Source organism: Monodelphis domestica, chromosome 1, assembly GCF_027887165.1.
Source record: "Monodelphis domestica isolate mMonDom1 chromosome 1, mMonDom1.pri, whole genome shotgun sequence".
In the NCBI taxonomy this organism is placed as follows: Eukaryota; Metazoa; Chordata; class Mammalia; order Didelphimorphia; family Didelphidae; genus Monodelphis; species Monodelphis domestica.
The window spans coordinates 261,425,781-261,442,061 of NC_077227.1; the positions used below are offsets into that span (position 1 = coordinate 261,425,781).

Sequence of the window (16,281 nt, forward strand, 5' to 3'; positions counted from 1 at the left end):
TACCAATAGTATTACATACATAGTCCCATTAGTAGTACTCAGTTCTAAAAATATTCTTAAGTCTCTAGAAGAATAATGCTAGAAGTTTATAATGATATGAATTGTTTTTCTTTTTTGATAAATGACTAATTCAAATATAATCAACTTCTTATTTGCCTCACAAATTATCTGCTCATAATGCAGAAGTTTTTTTCCCAATACCAGTAGCATAAGTAGTAATTCAGAGTCCTACCACTATGGGACCATATCTGAGTCTAAATAGTAGAGCTACTAGGCAACCAGGAACCTGACTGACCACCTTTATGAGCACTTTACTACTAAGCAAAAGGAAGGGAGGCAGCTGGGTAGCTCAGTGGATTGAGAGTCAGACCTAGAGATGGGAGGTTCTAGGTTCAAATATGGCCTCAGACACTTCCCAGCTGTGTGACCTTGGGCAAGTCACTTGACCCCCATTGCCTAGCCCTTACCACTCTTCTGCCTTGGAGTCAATACCAAGACGGAAGGTAAGGATTTAAAAAAATGTACGGCCAAATATAGGTATGGCATCTTCCCCACACAAAAAATTAAGGACTAATAAGCAAAGGGGCTATTGAAGGACACGATTTCCAACTACATAATTCAATCATAACTTTGCTACTAAAACTCAGTTTTTAGAAAGAAGGTTTCAAATGTCCAGTAAGGTGCAGTGGATCATAAGTTCTTTCCTACCTTTGCTTTTACATTAGAATTCATAATCAGGAATAGCTACATTCTTCCTCTTCACAGCCAATTCCACAGGAGATGACAGAAAATTTTATGTGGAATAATAAAATGCCAGATATTGCCATTTTTATTACTGAAGTTTACTTAATATTCATAGATCATGCTGTATAATCCCTACATATGTTCAGAAAGAGGTGGGTTGTTGGTTTTTTTGGCTCAAGTAAATTCCAGAATATTAAAAGATCAATGACATCAAAAGTGGGTATTCATAAAGTTGTTCTAACATGCATCAGAGGAAAACCTCAGTTAAAGGCTAATCCCCATGTGGACAAGTTAGCTTTAGTCTATTCCTAGCCACAGTCTATAAAGATTAATCCTCTTCAACCATACTGACAACTAAAACTATGTAAGCATACTGGGTGTAGAAGACTCAGCTATATATAATGGAAAAGCAGATTTCCTTACCTAGGTCCATTGCTATCTTTTCTTCTGGTTGAACAGCTGTCTTTTTCAGGTTTGGTTCCCCGATCAGTGAGTTCATTAGCACTCTTCTCTATAACTTCTCCTTCATCAAGTGCTCTGTGCAGGCGGTAATTGACCATCTTCAGAACAATGAAGATAGCAGCTATCATTGGACAGTAAACTGCTACTATAATCATGGAAGAAGGAAGGGCCTTCAAGAGAAATGGAAGACAAAATAGAAATAAATTTTACCTATGAAAAAGAAACAAATCAAAATATCAATCTACAAGAATTTATCAAGCACCTACTATTTATTTAGCATTATACTTTAGATGCTATTGGTTAAAGGAATACAAGATGGTTTCTATCAGGAAGAGATTACCATCCAGTTGGAGAGAAAAGAAAACCATATATTAAACTAGGGATTCTTAACCTGAGATCCCTGAACTTAGAAAAAAGCTTTTTTACAATTATTTCAATAAAATGTATTTCTTTTTTAATCTTATCTATTTTTTATTTTATGTTTAACAACATTCTAAGAAGGGGTCTATAGGCTTCACCATGGAGGATCATTAACTGCATTAAACAATTATAGAATGACAGTATAGCATATGTATTTTTGCATATAGCATATGAAAAAGAATTATGTACTAAATATATATACATGCATATACATATACCCATGTAAACAAATTACCAGACCTATGACTACATTAGTATATAGAGTATAGAGTATGAAGCAGTAAAAAGCTTCCTTTTTCAATGCAGAGCAATAGTCTTGAAGAGTTGACTGGGGGCACTGAGAGATTATCTTTTTTGTGGTCACCTGCTATGAGTCAATAATGGAACTTAAACTCAGACATTCCTAATGGAGCCAGTGCTCCATTCTGTATATCAGGCTTTCTCATATATACTTAAAATGTCATGCTACACAATAAAAACAGAAGATGAGATATAGTGATAATACTGATCATATGAATGGGAAAATTCATGAAATTCTTGACTGACAGCAGAGAAAATAACAAAGAAGTTATGTTTTGAAGACTTACTACAAAAGATAGTTAAAGAAGTCACCTATGTATTTTTAGCACTTAACTGTTTTGCATAACAATTTAATTTAGCGGTAGAAGAGATCTAATGTTAATATGAAAGCATTCAGCAGTTTCTATATTGGAAACTTGTGACAGCTCTCTATTAAGACAAATTATTTAATAAAGCAGCCAAGTTGAAGGGAAATATAATCCAAATGCAATTATTTACACTTATGCGATCTGAATGGCAATTTATGTATTCTTCATAATTCAGAAAAATCAGGTTAAAAATCTCAAAAAAAGAAATAAAAATAACAGTAGTTGTTTTTTCATAATTAAATATATAGTTATGGTAGGAATTCAAAGGAGAAAATAATAATAGTCCATGACTCAGAATCTGGAAACATGGATTAGAATTCCCCTTTCAGACAATTAACAAGCTGTGTCACCACAGGCAAGTCACAACCTCTGAAATCTTCAATTTGTGCATCTTTTATGCATTTTCAGTTTATGTCAAATAGGGGTAACTCTTGTACTACCTACCTCAAAAGTTTCTTATGAGGAAAGTCCCTTGAAAACTATGAAGCACCATACAAAGGGAGTCATCATTATAATCTACCATAGCAGATTTTAAGACAGAAGAAAATGAGTTATATCAAGTGGCTAGAACAGGAGAAGATTATTCTAGGTTCTTACCATCAGGACAAAAGCATCATAAAAGAATTTTGGGGACTTTCTAGCAAAAGACCACAGAATAGCAGGGGGGAAAAACCACAGTATTTGCCTGAAGAATAAAGGCTCTACATGGCTAAAAGGTCCTGGATTCATATCTGATCAGATACTTCCAAGTTGGTAACCCCAACTGCCTAGCCCTCACCACTCTTCTGCCTTGAAACCAATCCTTAGTTTTGATTCTACCATGGAGGGTTAAGAGTTTAGAAAAAAAAAACAAAAAAGCATGAAGGCACATTACTGATTTTGTCACATAACAAGTGGAAATAACATAATCTTTCATTATGCTTATACTCTTTTAATGAATCTCTTTTGGTTTTTAATTTGGTATAATTTGGTGGATTGGAGGGAAGAGAACTGTCCCAATTTTTCTAAGTAATGAGTGAAAATTCAGTGACAGGCATGCTTTGTAATACTCTACATACTTGAATTATAAAAAGGAAAGACCTGGAGATTGGGATTGGAAAAAAGTAGGATTATTTTTTTAATATTAAACCCTTTCTGTCTTAGAATGGATACTAAGGGAGTATAAGGAGGTAAGTAGGTACACCCTTCAATACATAGCCAGGCTTGGAGTCAGGAGCGCCTGGATTCAAATCTGAACTCATACACACTTCCTAGCTATGTGACTCTGGGCAACTCACTTAATCCCAATTGCCTAGAAATTTGTTGTTTTTCTTTGACATTTTAACTTGGTCAGGTCTTTTCAGCTGTTTCTAGAAAGTGGGTAAGCCTTGGAGAATGGATGAATAAGCAGTGTGTGAAGATTAAATTGTAACCCTTTTCTATTTTTAGATTTAATCACCCAAAGTGTAAACACCCCATTCACACTTGAGTGGGGGAGGTCCATGACCCACATGTGTGATAGTGGGTGACAAATCAGAATTGACTGACTGCCTCCTGGGCAGTCCTAAAGCAAGACTTCAACTGTGATTGGTAGATGTAGAATTAGGGAAAGGCACAGGAAGTGACACAAGAGAAAGTGTCCTTAAAAGGGAGTGACAACTTCCTGAGTGGAGTTCTACTGGCAGTTCTTTCTTTCTTTGGAGTGGAGACTGGTGGAGAATCTGCTGACTGGACCCAAGACGTGGTGAGTGAAAGGCTGACTCCTTTCATATTGGATTTTCTGAAGAGACTAGCCTCAAGAGAGACTTCCCCAGGTCCTCAGCTTTGCTGAGGCCTAAGGATTAACTCTCCCTGCCTAGGTTGAGCCAGGGGCTGGGAGTAAATTACTTAGTGCTTAGGCTAGATATCTTACCCTATCCTCTCTCTGCTTTTCTTACTTCACTCTTTCTATATTTTGTAATCTACTACATTCCAGGCAATGTACTAGGTAACATAATGGAAAAATCACAGAGGCTATACATATTTTAAACCAATAACTCATCTAAACTAAACTTGACAAAAATTTAAAAACTTTAAAAAATTCCAAGCATAATTATATTAAAAAATAATGATGCAAAAGTAGATATATAGCACTTAAAAGGAGGCTAGGTAACTAACTCATCACTGTAAAATTCTTTATTTTTTCCAAGAATACTCAAAACAATCTAAAGTCACCTGTATTGTTTTATGGTTTCCCCTTTATATGCATCCAAAGTAATAAAATTTTGCCAAGAAGAAATAAAGGTGCACTGAGAGATAGAAAAAGCTCTTTTCCAAATTAAGTGAAATCCAAATTAAAACAGTTAACAAAATGTAATTTAATTTTTTCAAACATTACATTTTTTATGCTAAGATGTAAATTGATCTGTGTATAAGGTATATCAAGCAATGGAAGGAAAGAATTGACTAAAATGTGGATAATAATGTCCAGACTACCTATTTTACAGTATTATTAGAATAATACATACAAATCCATGCATTAGGATGAATAAAAATAAGTTATTATGTAAATTTTGTTCAGGTAATTATTTTAAAAATAATGTCATGATACTAATACTATTCAATCATATTTACTTTATTTTCTTAAACAGAATTTACTCTCAAAAATCCTTACCCTGAAACAAATGCATTTACTTAATAAATTTCTATGAGAAACTGGGATTTGTTCAAATAATGCATTCATTCAAATGGTGCATAATTTCAATTAGTGCATTCTTGTAGAAACACAGAAAAATAGAATTTTAGAATTGGTAGAGACATTAGAAACCATCTAGTGAGTCTAATGTCATTTTATATATAAAGAAGCTAATATATTCAACAAATGTTTAGTGAATGTCTTAAGCATACATGTTAGAGGTTCAACTGTGTTAAATATTATAAATATGTCCCAGAAGATTTACAGAGGAATAAGTTAATTTCAAAAATGTTATTATATCATAATCATATGTACCATATATAATTTATAACAAATTCTGTTTTAGTTGTGGCCATATTAATAGTTTTATTTACATACATTTTCTTTATTCTTAAGCCTTTGCCCTCCGTCTTAAAATCAATACTGTGAACTGTTTTCAAGGCAGAAGAGTGGTAAGGGCTAAGCGATGGGGGTTAAGTGACTTGCCCAGGATCACACAGCTGGGCAGTATTTGAGGTCATATTTGAACCCAGGACCTCCTGCCTCCAGGCCTGGGTCTCAATCTACAGAGCTGCCCTCCTCCCCCATATATTTTCAAAGACAAAACACCTTGAAAAAAAAAGTAGATGGGCATGATCACAAGAAAATTATATCAAGTATAGGAAAGTCCCACTTAACACTTTTAAAATGATTCAATGAAAGCATTAACTCAGGTGAAACAACTAGTGTGGAGGAAAAATAATTTCATACTAACAATCTAATGAATGAAATATATATTTCTGGGGAGTCAAAATTCAGACAATAAAAGCTTATTATCTTGTAATACTCTAGGTATGACTACTTAAATATGATTAACCAATGGAAATGATAGAAAACTGATAGTTCAAAGTCTTGATCTGGGTGAATAGGTTACCCAAAGAGAACAGGATTTCATTAGATGGTTGTAAACTTGACAAAATAGTGAGACCAAGCAATAAATTTAAAAACAAAAATACCTAAGCATCTCAAATTGTTTCTTTTTTTGTTCTGTTTTTCGCTGTGCTCCTGAAACAACTAGAGGGATTAATACTTTTTACCTCTTTGTTGTGAAAAGGACCATTTAGTAGTTATTAGTTTGTATAATATGCTTAATCTTTATGATATTTAGGAACCAAAGAACAAATACTAAAAATAGGCACCAGAACAATGATAGGAGCCATCTTCTAGCTTGCAAGAAAAACTTCACTTCCCCCTAAAAAGGATATTTTTTAAAATATTAATTATAAGTTTCGAAGAACTCTAAAAGAATGTGGCCCTGAAAGGTGGAAATTCATTCAAAGGTGTTTTCAGTGTTCAAGTTGTAAAGGAAAAGTAGTATGAACCAGGAGAATTCAAGGCTAACAAAGATATATTCAAAAATCTAAGTTCCACCAAAAAAAAAAAAGTCAAGAATTTATATAAGTAAAGGCACCAAGATGTGGGTATCTTTCTTCAGGAATCTTAAATTTGGAAGAAAGACATCTTATGCTCTGACTTGGAGAGGATCTAAACAGTAAATTAAGCCACTCTCTCTCTGCCTTTCTGTACTCTCTCATTTTCCTGCCCCATATCACAAAGCAATAGTAACCCTTTAAAATGTAATCAATGAAAAATAACCAACAAATTTAGAGACTGAAACATGAATATATGCATATCAAAAGACAGTGACATTGACAGATACAAAAAGAAACAAGGCAGACGCAATAAAAGTTTTTAAATGGCAGTATTTCTTTAAAAGAATGCAGGGAGAATAGACACATGTCCTCGGTTCTTAAAAAAGGAGATATCTTTAGTGTAAAGAAGCATAATTTATAATGTTTTGTTTTGTTTTACTCCATCTGAGAATGTGTGTGTGAAGGAAACTCATGGTGAGGAAACTCTTACCAACTTAAAGAGTTTAGAGTTTCTGGGATACTGAGAAGCTATATGAGGTATGAAGGGTCATGTTGGGAAGATTAAATGACATAATATTTGTAAAGTTTTTGCAAACTGTAAAGTGCTATACAAATGATATTAATGAGAAAGAGCAGGGACTTGGAACTCAACTTGTACTGATAATGAAGTCAGCTCTCAATACAATAAATAGGGCCTTAGTGTTTCTATATTTTTATGGCTGCTGAGTTTCTAGAAATATCTCTTTGCCTTAATTCAAGCTCACCAAGAAATCTTTTGATTTACATTTGATGTCCTAAATGGGCCTACCCATGAAGAAGAAGAAATCCCGGGAAGATAATAAAATTCTCTTATACCCAGAGGTAGTTCATCCATAGTAAAATTTTAAAATAACATTCTAACTCATGTCAGTCTCCTATAAATTTGATTAGAATCAATTAGTATGACAGACTGATAAAGAAATTAGTGAAATAGCAATACTTGATCTTCGATCATGGTAATTCCCCAAACCAGATTATAATAACCCTGTGAAGTTCATTCTGAAAATATCTACTTGGATACTTTTGAATGAATGAATAAGAAAAACCTTCATGTCATGACTCCAATGAACAGAGTGAACTTGATTTTGTCAAACAAGCAGCCCTTTGTTACTTAATATTTCAATGTATAATCTCTTCCAGGGTTTACTCTATGCTACCACCTTATAGGTAGAAAAATATTAAAGATGCTTTTTTTTTGTAATTCAATAACTAAAACCTCCTTCGATGATATTGTTGTTATGTTGGATATTTCAACTGTGTCAAACTCTTATGGCCCCATTTGAGGTTTTCTTGATAAAGATACTAGAGTAGTTTGCCATTTCCTTCTCCAGCTCATTTGACAGATGGGGAAACTGAGACAAACTGGATCAACTGACTTGCCCAGGGTCACACAGCTAATAAATGTCTGAAACCAAATTTGAATTTAAAAGGAAGATGAATCTTCGGACTCTAAGCATCCTGACTTCATCCTCAAGTGGTTAAAAAAAAGAAAACACATCCACTCTCATACCACCCATCTGTCCATGTGTGCATTACATCTGTCTGAAAAAGAAAGATGCTTTGTAGGCTTCTTCCTTGAAAAGAATGAAACAGGATTGCGCCTGCGTGCAGTGGAGCTGTCCCCCTCCCCCCAGACCGTATTGCGGTCTAGGAAAATGGGTGGTCTTGCTGATGAAGAGACAAAGCCTCAGCTCATGGTGCATGAGGAGATTAGAAAAGCAACAGAAGATTTGTTGAGATACAGAAAGAATAAGCCAAATGCTAATTCAATGCTTATGAGAATGAAAATGTTTTTATTGGTGACTTTATGGAAAATTCCCCCAGAAGGAAAAGAAATCAGAATTTGATCATCCTCCAGTATTGCTGTTACCACATATAATGATCTCCTGGCTCTGCTTACTTCACTTTGCTTCAGTTCATACCTTTGTCAAATGGTATCAGATCTGATTCAAAAGATATTTGTTTATTTACCAAGGATGACCCTAATTTAACTTCAAAAGAAACAGAAATTTTCTATAAGCAGCTATTTCAAAAGAAAGGGATTACAAGTATTACTGAGATTATCCCTTTCACAAGATTAAAATGTCAATTTAAAACTTATAAAACCATGTGGCGCCCTGTGAGTAGTTTTGACCTTTTCCTTGCTGATCAAAGGATTACACGACTTTTATTCTCACAGTTGGGAAAGCTTTTTGTTTGTAGAAAGAAAGTACCTTTAGTAGTAAACCTCTCATCGGTCACAACACATCAATAGAATTGTCTACGAAACTACATTAACTGTCAGTAATCAAGGCAGTCTCAAGTGAAGAGTGGGAAAGGACCTTGGACCATCTACTCCAACCTCCTCATTTCACAGAGGAGGAATTTGAGGGGTAGAAAGTACCCCAAGTCACATATTGTACAACACGTGTAGTTCACATTGGAATGCCTGTAGATCACCTAGTGGAAAATATTGTTGCTGCTATAGACATGCTTTCAGAAAAGTTGCCAGAAGTGGGATAGTGTAAAATTTCTACACCTGAAAACTGAAAAATCTCTTTCCATTCAAATCTTTCCTTCATTTGACTCCCATTTGGATTCTCCTCAAAAAAAGTGAGAATCAAAAACAAAGCCAAAAAGTGGCCTCTAAACCTGCCCAGACTGCAGTGAGGCCTGAAAGTGAATATGGTTTAGATGGTTATAAGTTTGAGCCTGCAAAGGAGAGCAAAGCAGAGCCTTACTCATCAAAGGATGAGGTTCCACAGGTAGTTCCAGTTCAAGGAACATCTCCACAAAAGTGCCTAGAGAAAGTAGCTCTATTTGAGGAGTATACAGAAAAGAATCTCAGCCCTGAAATACAAGCTAAAACTCCTGGTAAAAAGAAAAAAGCTTCCATGGCTCTGGAGACTGCAAAAGAGGTTAACAAAAGTTCCACGGAATTGAAGACTACTCCAGACACTGGCAAAGATAAGAAGCCAAGGACCCATCCCCAAGAAAGCCCAGAAGAAAAATAATTCTTCCCTAGAGGTCAGAGCCCTAGGGAAGACTCCTAAGAAGCCAAAATGCAAGTCATTTACTACTCACAATAAAATAGGGAAAATTATGAACTCGGCTCCCAAAGCTACCCAAACTCTAAGACAAAAGCAGAACAAAGAAAGTTATCCCCAAGTCAACATAAATATCTTCTGAAGGACTTTTAAAATGAAATTTATTTTTACTTGTTTTTCTATTTACTTCACACAGTGAAAAAAATAAATGTATTTCAGTATCTTAAAAAAATAAAATAATGAAATAAAGTTAAATTACGTATATATATATATATAAATATAGATGATACAATATGTAGCACTGTATTATGTATACAATATTAGGTATATGTACACAATATATAATATAGATGTATAAATGACTAAGGGCAGGAAAATGGAAGAGGGAAAAGAGAAAAGCAAAAAAGAAGAGAACAAGGATATACTTTAACCTTCATCCTACTGCTAGGACATTTTTTCTTTAAATGAAATTTTAAAAGTCTGTTCATGTCACAGAAACTAATGAATTAGGGTGAAACTCCCAATCAAAGAAAAAGCTCAAGCTCTAAAACATCTAACAAGTTTCTATTAATATTGCCCACATACTCAAAATGGCAAGTGACCTCATCTTTGATGCTAACAATGAGAAATGGCAGTTTTTACTCAGCTGCACAAGGAAAATCACAGCAAGACTTTGCTCAAATTTATGACTGACTGATAGCAACTGGTCATGGGAACATGATTTGGAGATATAAGCAATGATATAAAAGAAATGGAAGGCATAACAGTAGCATGCAACTTGAAGTGAATCTTGCTACTTGCCTTTTAAATATTTTATTTGTCCCTATGCCTTTGAGCACAAGAGAAGGTTTCAACAGTATTCTGTTCACTGCCTCACTGCCTGCTGAGATTTTTGTTAGCCTTCTTTTTCACTCATACAAAACCAAATATAGAAGACTTTTCAATATGCCAATGATGTTGGGATATCATCAATATTAGCATTCCCTCTAATGATGCAACTCACAATCCTCCTATGCCTGCACATCTGGTAAACTCTCACCCATGTCTTCCCATAAATGTGTGTTCACCTATCATACTAAAAGCTTTGCATAAGTTTTCTTTGCAACATGATGATATCAAAGGGACATGTGGGAAATCCAAAAGGTAGCTCTTGCTCTCATTTCATAACTAGTCCATTTTCTTTTTGACTCAATTATTTCATTGATGGCATCCTCTACAATGCCTCTCTTGCATAATTCCTTGTTATAATTGGGTGCACTCATCAACTCATCAAATACTCATCAAGTACTACTCTTTGGGGATCTTTAACTTCAATTCTTTAGAAACTGTAATGACCCCTGTTTTGCAACCACAGAACTTGTGTCATAAAAATGTACAATTTCTCGAAAGTAATACAGTGTACTTTTCATTCTGTTTATAATAAGTCTTCATTTTATTAGACATATATTCCCAGACCTTCTGTGTAAATTGAAAATTGCACATGATAGCAAAACCCATTATTTAATAAGTATTTCTTATATGAACATACCTAAGCACTTTACAACTTTTCTTAGGCTTATTGGAGCTACCAGCATCAATACTCTTGTACTTTGGGGCCATTATTCATAAATAAATAGCATCAATGAAACAAAGAGAAGCAGTCTGACATGAAGACAACTAATTACAAGAAGCAACTAGAGCCAAAGACTTGAGGCAAGAGCTAAAGTTTGGCTCAAAACAATGTAATGACTCACTATTGTTTCTCATAAAGAGATTGGATGAACTATTCAGAAACTTTACATGGATTAGGAAGATGGCATGAATTTTACACATAATTAAACTTTTTATTTTACATATTTTTCTGCCTTTATTTTTTCAATTGCCAATCACATTTACCTGAACTTTTGTTTACTGAGTTCATGTAAAACAAGATCCTACTGTATTTCTAAGACCAGTCCATTGTACATTTGCAACATTTGTTCAAACTACCAGCTATCTATCCTATCACATTTAAATAATAAACATCTTTGAAATAACACATCAAGTTCCTATTCTTGTGTCTATTGTTCCCCATGTGGATGGATGATGATTAAACTCTTGAGTATTGTCTAAATAGATATCACTTAACAGGTTCTTCAGTGTCCACAGACTGATGCAATCAGTATGTCATCCACAAATATGAGCACCTAAAAAACTCCTAGGTCTTTTGGGAATACCTTTATGACTTGAACTTTGCTTGGGAAGTTCTCCACCATAAAAGCAAGTTCTTTCATGGGAATATGTGAACCCATTTTACACCTCAACCTGATATTAATTCTTTAAAGGGTGGAAACCAATGTGGATTATTTTTTACAGGCAAACAGTTAAGACTATCAAGAGACTCATTTTATTTTGTTTTTGGTTAATCTGTGCCTGAGGAAAAGAGGATTTAAAAAAAGAGGGGGCACAAGTTATTAGATGGATGGATTAGGAAAACTCTAGATACAGTTCACCTACATTTTAGCAAAGCCTCTCATGCTATTCTTATAAAGTTGAAAGACATGGGCTATGCAGTGTCACAGTGGTTTCAGAATGTTTGGCCTTAACCAAAGAATAGTCATTAATGATTCAATTACTAACTGAATCATTCAAATCCTTCAGTAGAGCATTGCCATCAATCTGTGCATAGCCTTATGCTATTTATATTTTACTTTTCTAAGAGTTGGATAAAGGAATAAAAAGAATGTTCTTATAATTCATAGTGGATACAAAACTAGACAGTCAGGATCACAATACCAGTCCAATAACCTTAAATTCATGTATCTTTTAAATGCTCCCTGTCCACAAGAAGCTTCACTTCTACTGAAGTGATACAACAACATGCATAGATAAAAATATATATGTGATAATTTTAGGGGAAAGTGACCACTGACAATGAATAATAAGGGAATCTGGAAAGGCTTTCCAGAGGAGATCACATGACATGATTCTTAAAGAAAGCTATAAATTCTAAGGGAAAAAAGGGAGGAGAACATTCCAGGAATGATAGGTAGACTGTGCAAAAGCACAGAAGCAAGAGAGGAGGTGATATGTGTAGGAACAAGAAGGCTAATGTGGCCAGATCATATGAAATGGTCATCTCTGCACTTTAGGAAAAATCACTTTGTTACCTGAGTGAAGGATGGATTTAAGTCAAGAAAGATGAGATAAGGAGACAAATTAGAAAGCCATTGCAAAAGTTCAGGTGAGATGTTGTGGGGGTCTAAATTAGACAACGCAGTGGACAGAAGGTTGTGGGTGGAAATGTCAAAATTTGACAACAGACTGAATATTTGAGGTAACTAAAAATAAGGAATTAAGGATGACATTAAGATTTCAAGTCTGGGTAATTGTGGGGATGATGGTACTTTTTTTTTTAACCCTTACCTTCCACCTTAGAATCAATACTATCTATTGGATCCAAGGCAAAAGAGTGGTAAGGGCTAGGCAGTGGAAGTTAAGTGACTTGCTCTAGTCTCTAGACTTGGCTCTCAATCCACTATACTACCCAGCTGCCCCCAATGATGGTACTCTTGATAGAAATTAGGAAGGTGGAAAAGCGGAAAGTTTGAGGGGAAAGATAGTATGTTCTATTTTGGACCTGTTAAATTTAGGATGCCTATGAGACATGCAGTTCAAGATTTTCAAAGGATAGCTGGTGATGTGATGGTTGCTCAGTGTCAATAAAGATGATAGCTGAACCACTGGAGTTAATGAGCTTCCAAGTAAGATATCACAGAGGGGAAAGGAAAGCCCTGTGACAAGAGTCTGAGGAGACATCCATGGATAGGGGGTATATCACACATGATGATCCAGCAAAAGGAGATGGAGGAATAATCAGACAAGTAGGAGAATCAGAAGAAAACAATATCATAAAAAAACCCATTTGGAACAGAGTATCCTGAAGGAAATGTTAATCAGCATTGTTCTCAATTTACTTATTTCCAATGTTATACTCCACTACAAACCAATTCAGCTACCTAAAGAGATGGTCATAACCTATTAAAGATATGTCACTGTCCACAAGTGTTCTACTTCTATGTCTATAAACTCTAAGAATCCTTTAAGTGGTCATAATCTTATCATTTTTTCCTCTGCCTTATAGTACCTCACAGTATGTAATCTTGTTTTTCATCCTCACTATGATGTCTAATCCTTCCACCTCTTAGTTCTTTCCCAGGCCATCACTTCTACATTAGCTATACTCTGATCCCTTGTTGAATTAGTTCCGTTCTCTACTGTCCTCCAATATCTTGATATTCAGATCTACCACTCAATCATTTTTGGTAAGGCATGTGTGTATGTGTGTGTATGTATGTACATGTCTACACACACAAATATATAGTTATAGTGTAAGGATATCTCCTTCCTTCCTCAGAGTCTCCTACCTGGCTTACAATTTTTCAATCCTCACCAACTCCTGTCCTCATACCAGGGAACTTCAACACATATTAATTCTCACTCAAATATATTACCCACTCAGTTCCTCCACCTACTCACTTCCCATGAACTACTTCTTCATCCTACCTAAGCCACAGACAAAGATTGATCACTTCTATGTTCAGGAATTCCAAAGTCCCTTTCCGGGCCCAAGGACTCTAATTACTCTTATATTCACTATTCAAAAAAACTTCTGAGAAATTAGAAACCAATCTAGCAGAAATTAGGCTTAGACAAACATTTCACATCATATGTCACAATAATCTCCAAATGGATACATGACTTAGATATGAAAAGTCATAGTCTAAACAAATTAGAAGGAAGGAAGGAAGCACCTTCCACAACTCTGGAAAGGTGGGGAAATTCTTGAACAAACAAGGAATAGGATCATAAAATATAAAATGGATTAACTTTACATACATAATATGGAAAAGGTTTTGCACAGACAAAATTAAAGAACTTGGAACTAGAAAGAAAAGAGCTAATCAAAAGGACAAACTTTGCAGAAAATTTCTAAGTACAAGAGCCATTGCCCGATAGAGAAATAGTCATAGTATTTGAACAAGTAGTTATCAAAAGGGAAATGATCAATAATCATGGGGGGAAACATTCCACATCACTAATAAGAGAAATATAAACTAAAATAAGTCTGAGGGACTACCTTACCCTAAAAGACAGGCAAATAGGACAAAAAAAGAAAAAGAAAAATGGCAATAGCTGAAAGAGATGTGTGAGGACAAGCACCAAAATATTCTGATGATAAAGCAAACAATCCTGGAAAGCAATTTGGAACTATAACCAAAAAGTCAAAATTCTGCACACTCTTTCACCTAGTAAAACTCTTACTGGGCATATAGCCAAAAGAGGTTAAAGGCAGAGAGGGCAAAGACCCACAGACACACAATATTTATAACAGCATTTTATTATTGTAAAGCACTAATAACAAAATGTATATCCATCAGTAGGGGAACAGTTTAAAAATTATGAAATATTTTTTCTGAAAATGATGAAAAGGGCAGATTCCAAGATACTGGGAGAACATCCATGAAGTGAGGCAGAACAAACTGTGCAAAACCAGCAGAACAACTTATACCACTACACACAATAAAGCTATACAGCAATGAAAGATTTAAAAACTCTGATCAATGCAATAACCAACTAAAACTCCAAAAGACAAATGATAAATCTTTTTTCCAACCTCTTAGTATAGAGGTGACACAGGATGAGAAATGTATTCTCAAAGAGTCAATCTATGTATCTGTCTTGCTTGATTATATATGTATTGCTAACAAGAGGGATTTTTTGTTTGTTTTGGTGGGGTGGGAAACTTTATGCAATAAATGTAGTAGCTGTGATACCACAAAAAGAAAGAAAACAATGAAAATAAAACAAATAATGTAAAGAAGAAAAAACGTATTCAAAAAGGGACACAGATAAAGCAGCACAATAGTAAAAAAAAACAAGTTAAATTTGGAATACACTTTTAAAAATCAAGCTATTCATGGTATGTAGATTTGTAATTCTATGTACATGATTCTTTTCCACTTCTCAGTGGGCAGCTATATGGTGAAGAGAATATTGGAGTTGAATTCCAGAAAACAAGAGGTCAAATCTTAGTCATTTACTAGCTGTGTGACCCTGAGTAAATCACTTGAAATCTCTCAGCTTCATTTCTCCCATTCATAATAAGGAAAGAATAACAACTACTTCATAAGGTTGTGAAGACTAAAAAAGATATCAGACGTAAAGCACATTGAAAAGAGCAAAACACTATTATTATTATTATAGAAGTGTGATTTGTTTTTAAGTTTATAATAATGAAAAGGGAAAATGTTAAGGAGAAAGGAAAATAAATTTAGTAAAATAAATATTAACAAGGTGAAATTACAACAGGAAAGAGGGCATCAGGACCTACTGTGTACAATCAACAAACCCGAAAACTGAAGAGATATTTCTACCTACAAAAATATAATAATACTCAAGTAAACAAAATGTCAGAAAGATATTTTCAATTGTTACATTTTAGAAAAAGAAATTGAAGCATTCAAAAAGGAAATACCAAAGAAAAAATTTCTGTTGGTCCAAATAGAAAATTCTTGGAAACTTTTAAAGAACAACTTTAAAAATTTAAAATAACTCAATTATTCTCAAAAGTTGGGGAAACAAAGCCAAACTCCTTTCATGAGATGTAGGCAAAATTAGTCATTTCAATTACAAAAAATTGAAAAGTTTTTTATGCAAAAACAAAATTGGTGAAAAAATAAGAAGGAAAGTCATCAATATCCAAAATGTATCAATAGCTAACAAAAATAAGACCAAAAGCCATTCCCCCCAAAATAAATGGCAAATGATATACTACAAAGTTATCAAAGAAAACTTATAATCTATTAAAAATTATGTGAGACTTTGAGCCAGATCAC

The 16,281-nt window shown here is 34.4% G+C and overlaps 1 protein-coding gene across 6 annotated transcripts in view; it reads right to left on the reverse strand.

Annotated features, from left to right (window-relative positions):
- Positions 1–16,281, reverse strand: part of PCNX1 (pecanex 1) — a 216,125-nt gene that overhangs the window by 175,143 nt on the left and 24,701 nt on the right. For 5 of the 6 annotated variants that reach the window (XM_007472896.3, XM_016424178.2, XM_001368479.4 and 2 more), the window contains exon 2: positions 1,168–1,376. In XM_007472896.3, the coding sequence (XP_007472958.1) occupies positions 1,168–1,376 (209 nt within the window). Of the gene's footprint in view, positions 1–1,167; positions 1,377–16,281 lie in introns of those variants that run through there. The other variant, XM_016424190.2, reaches the window with a different exon arrangement.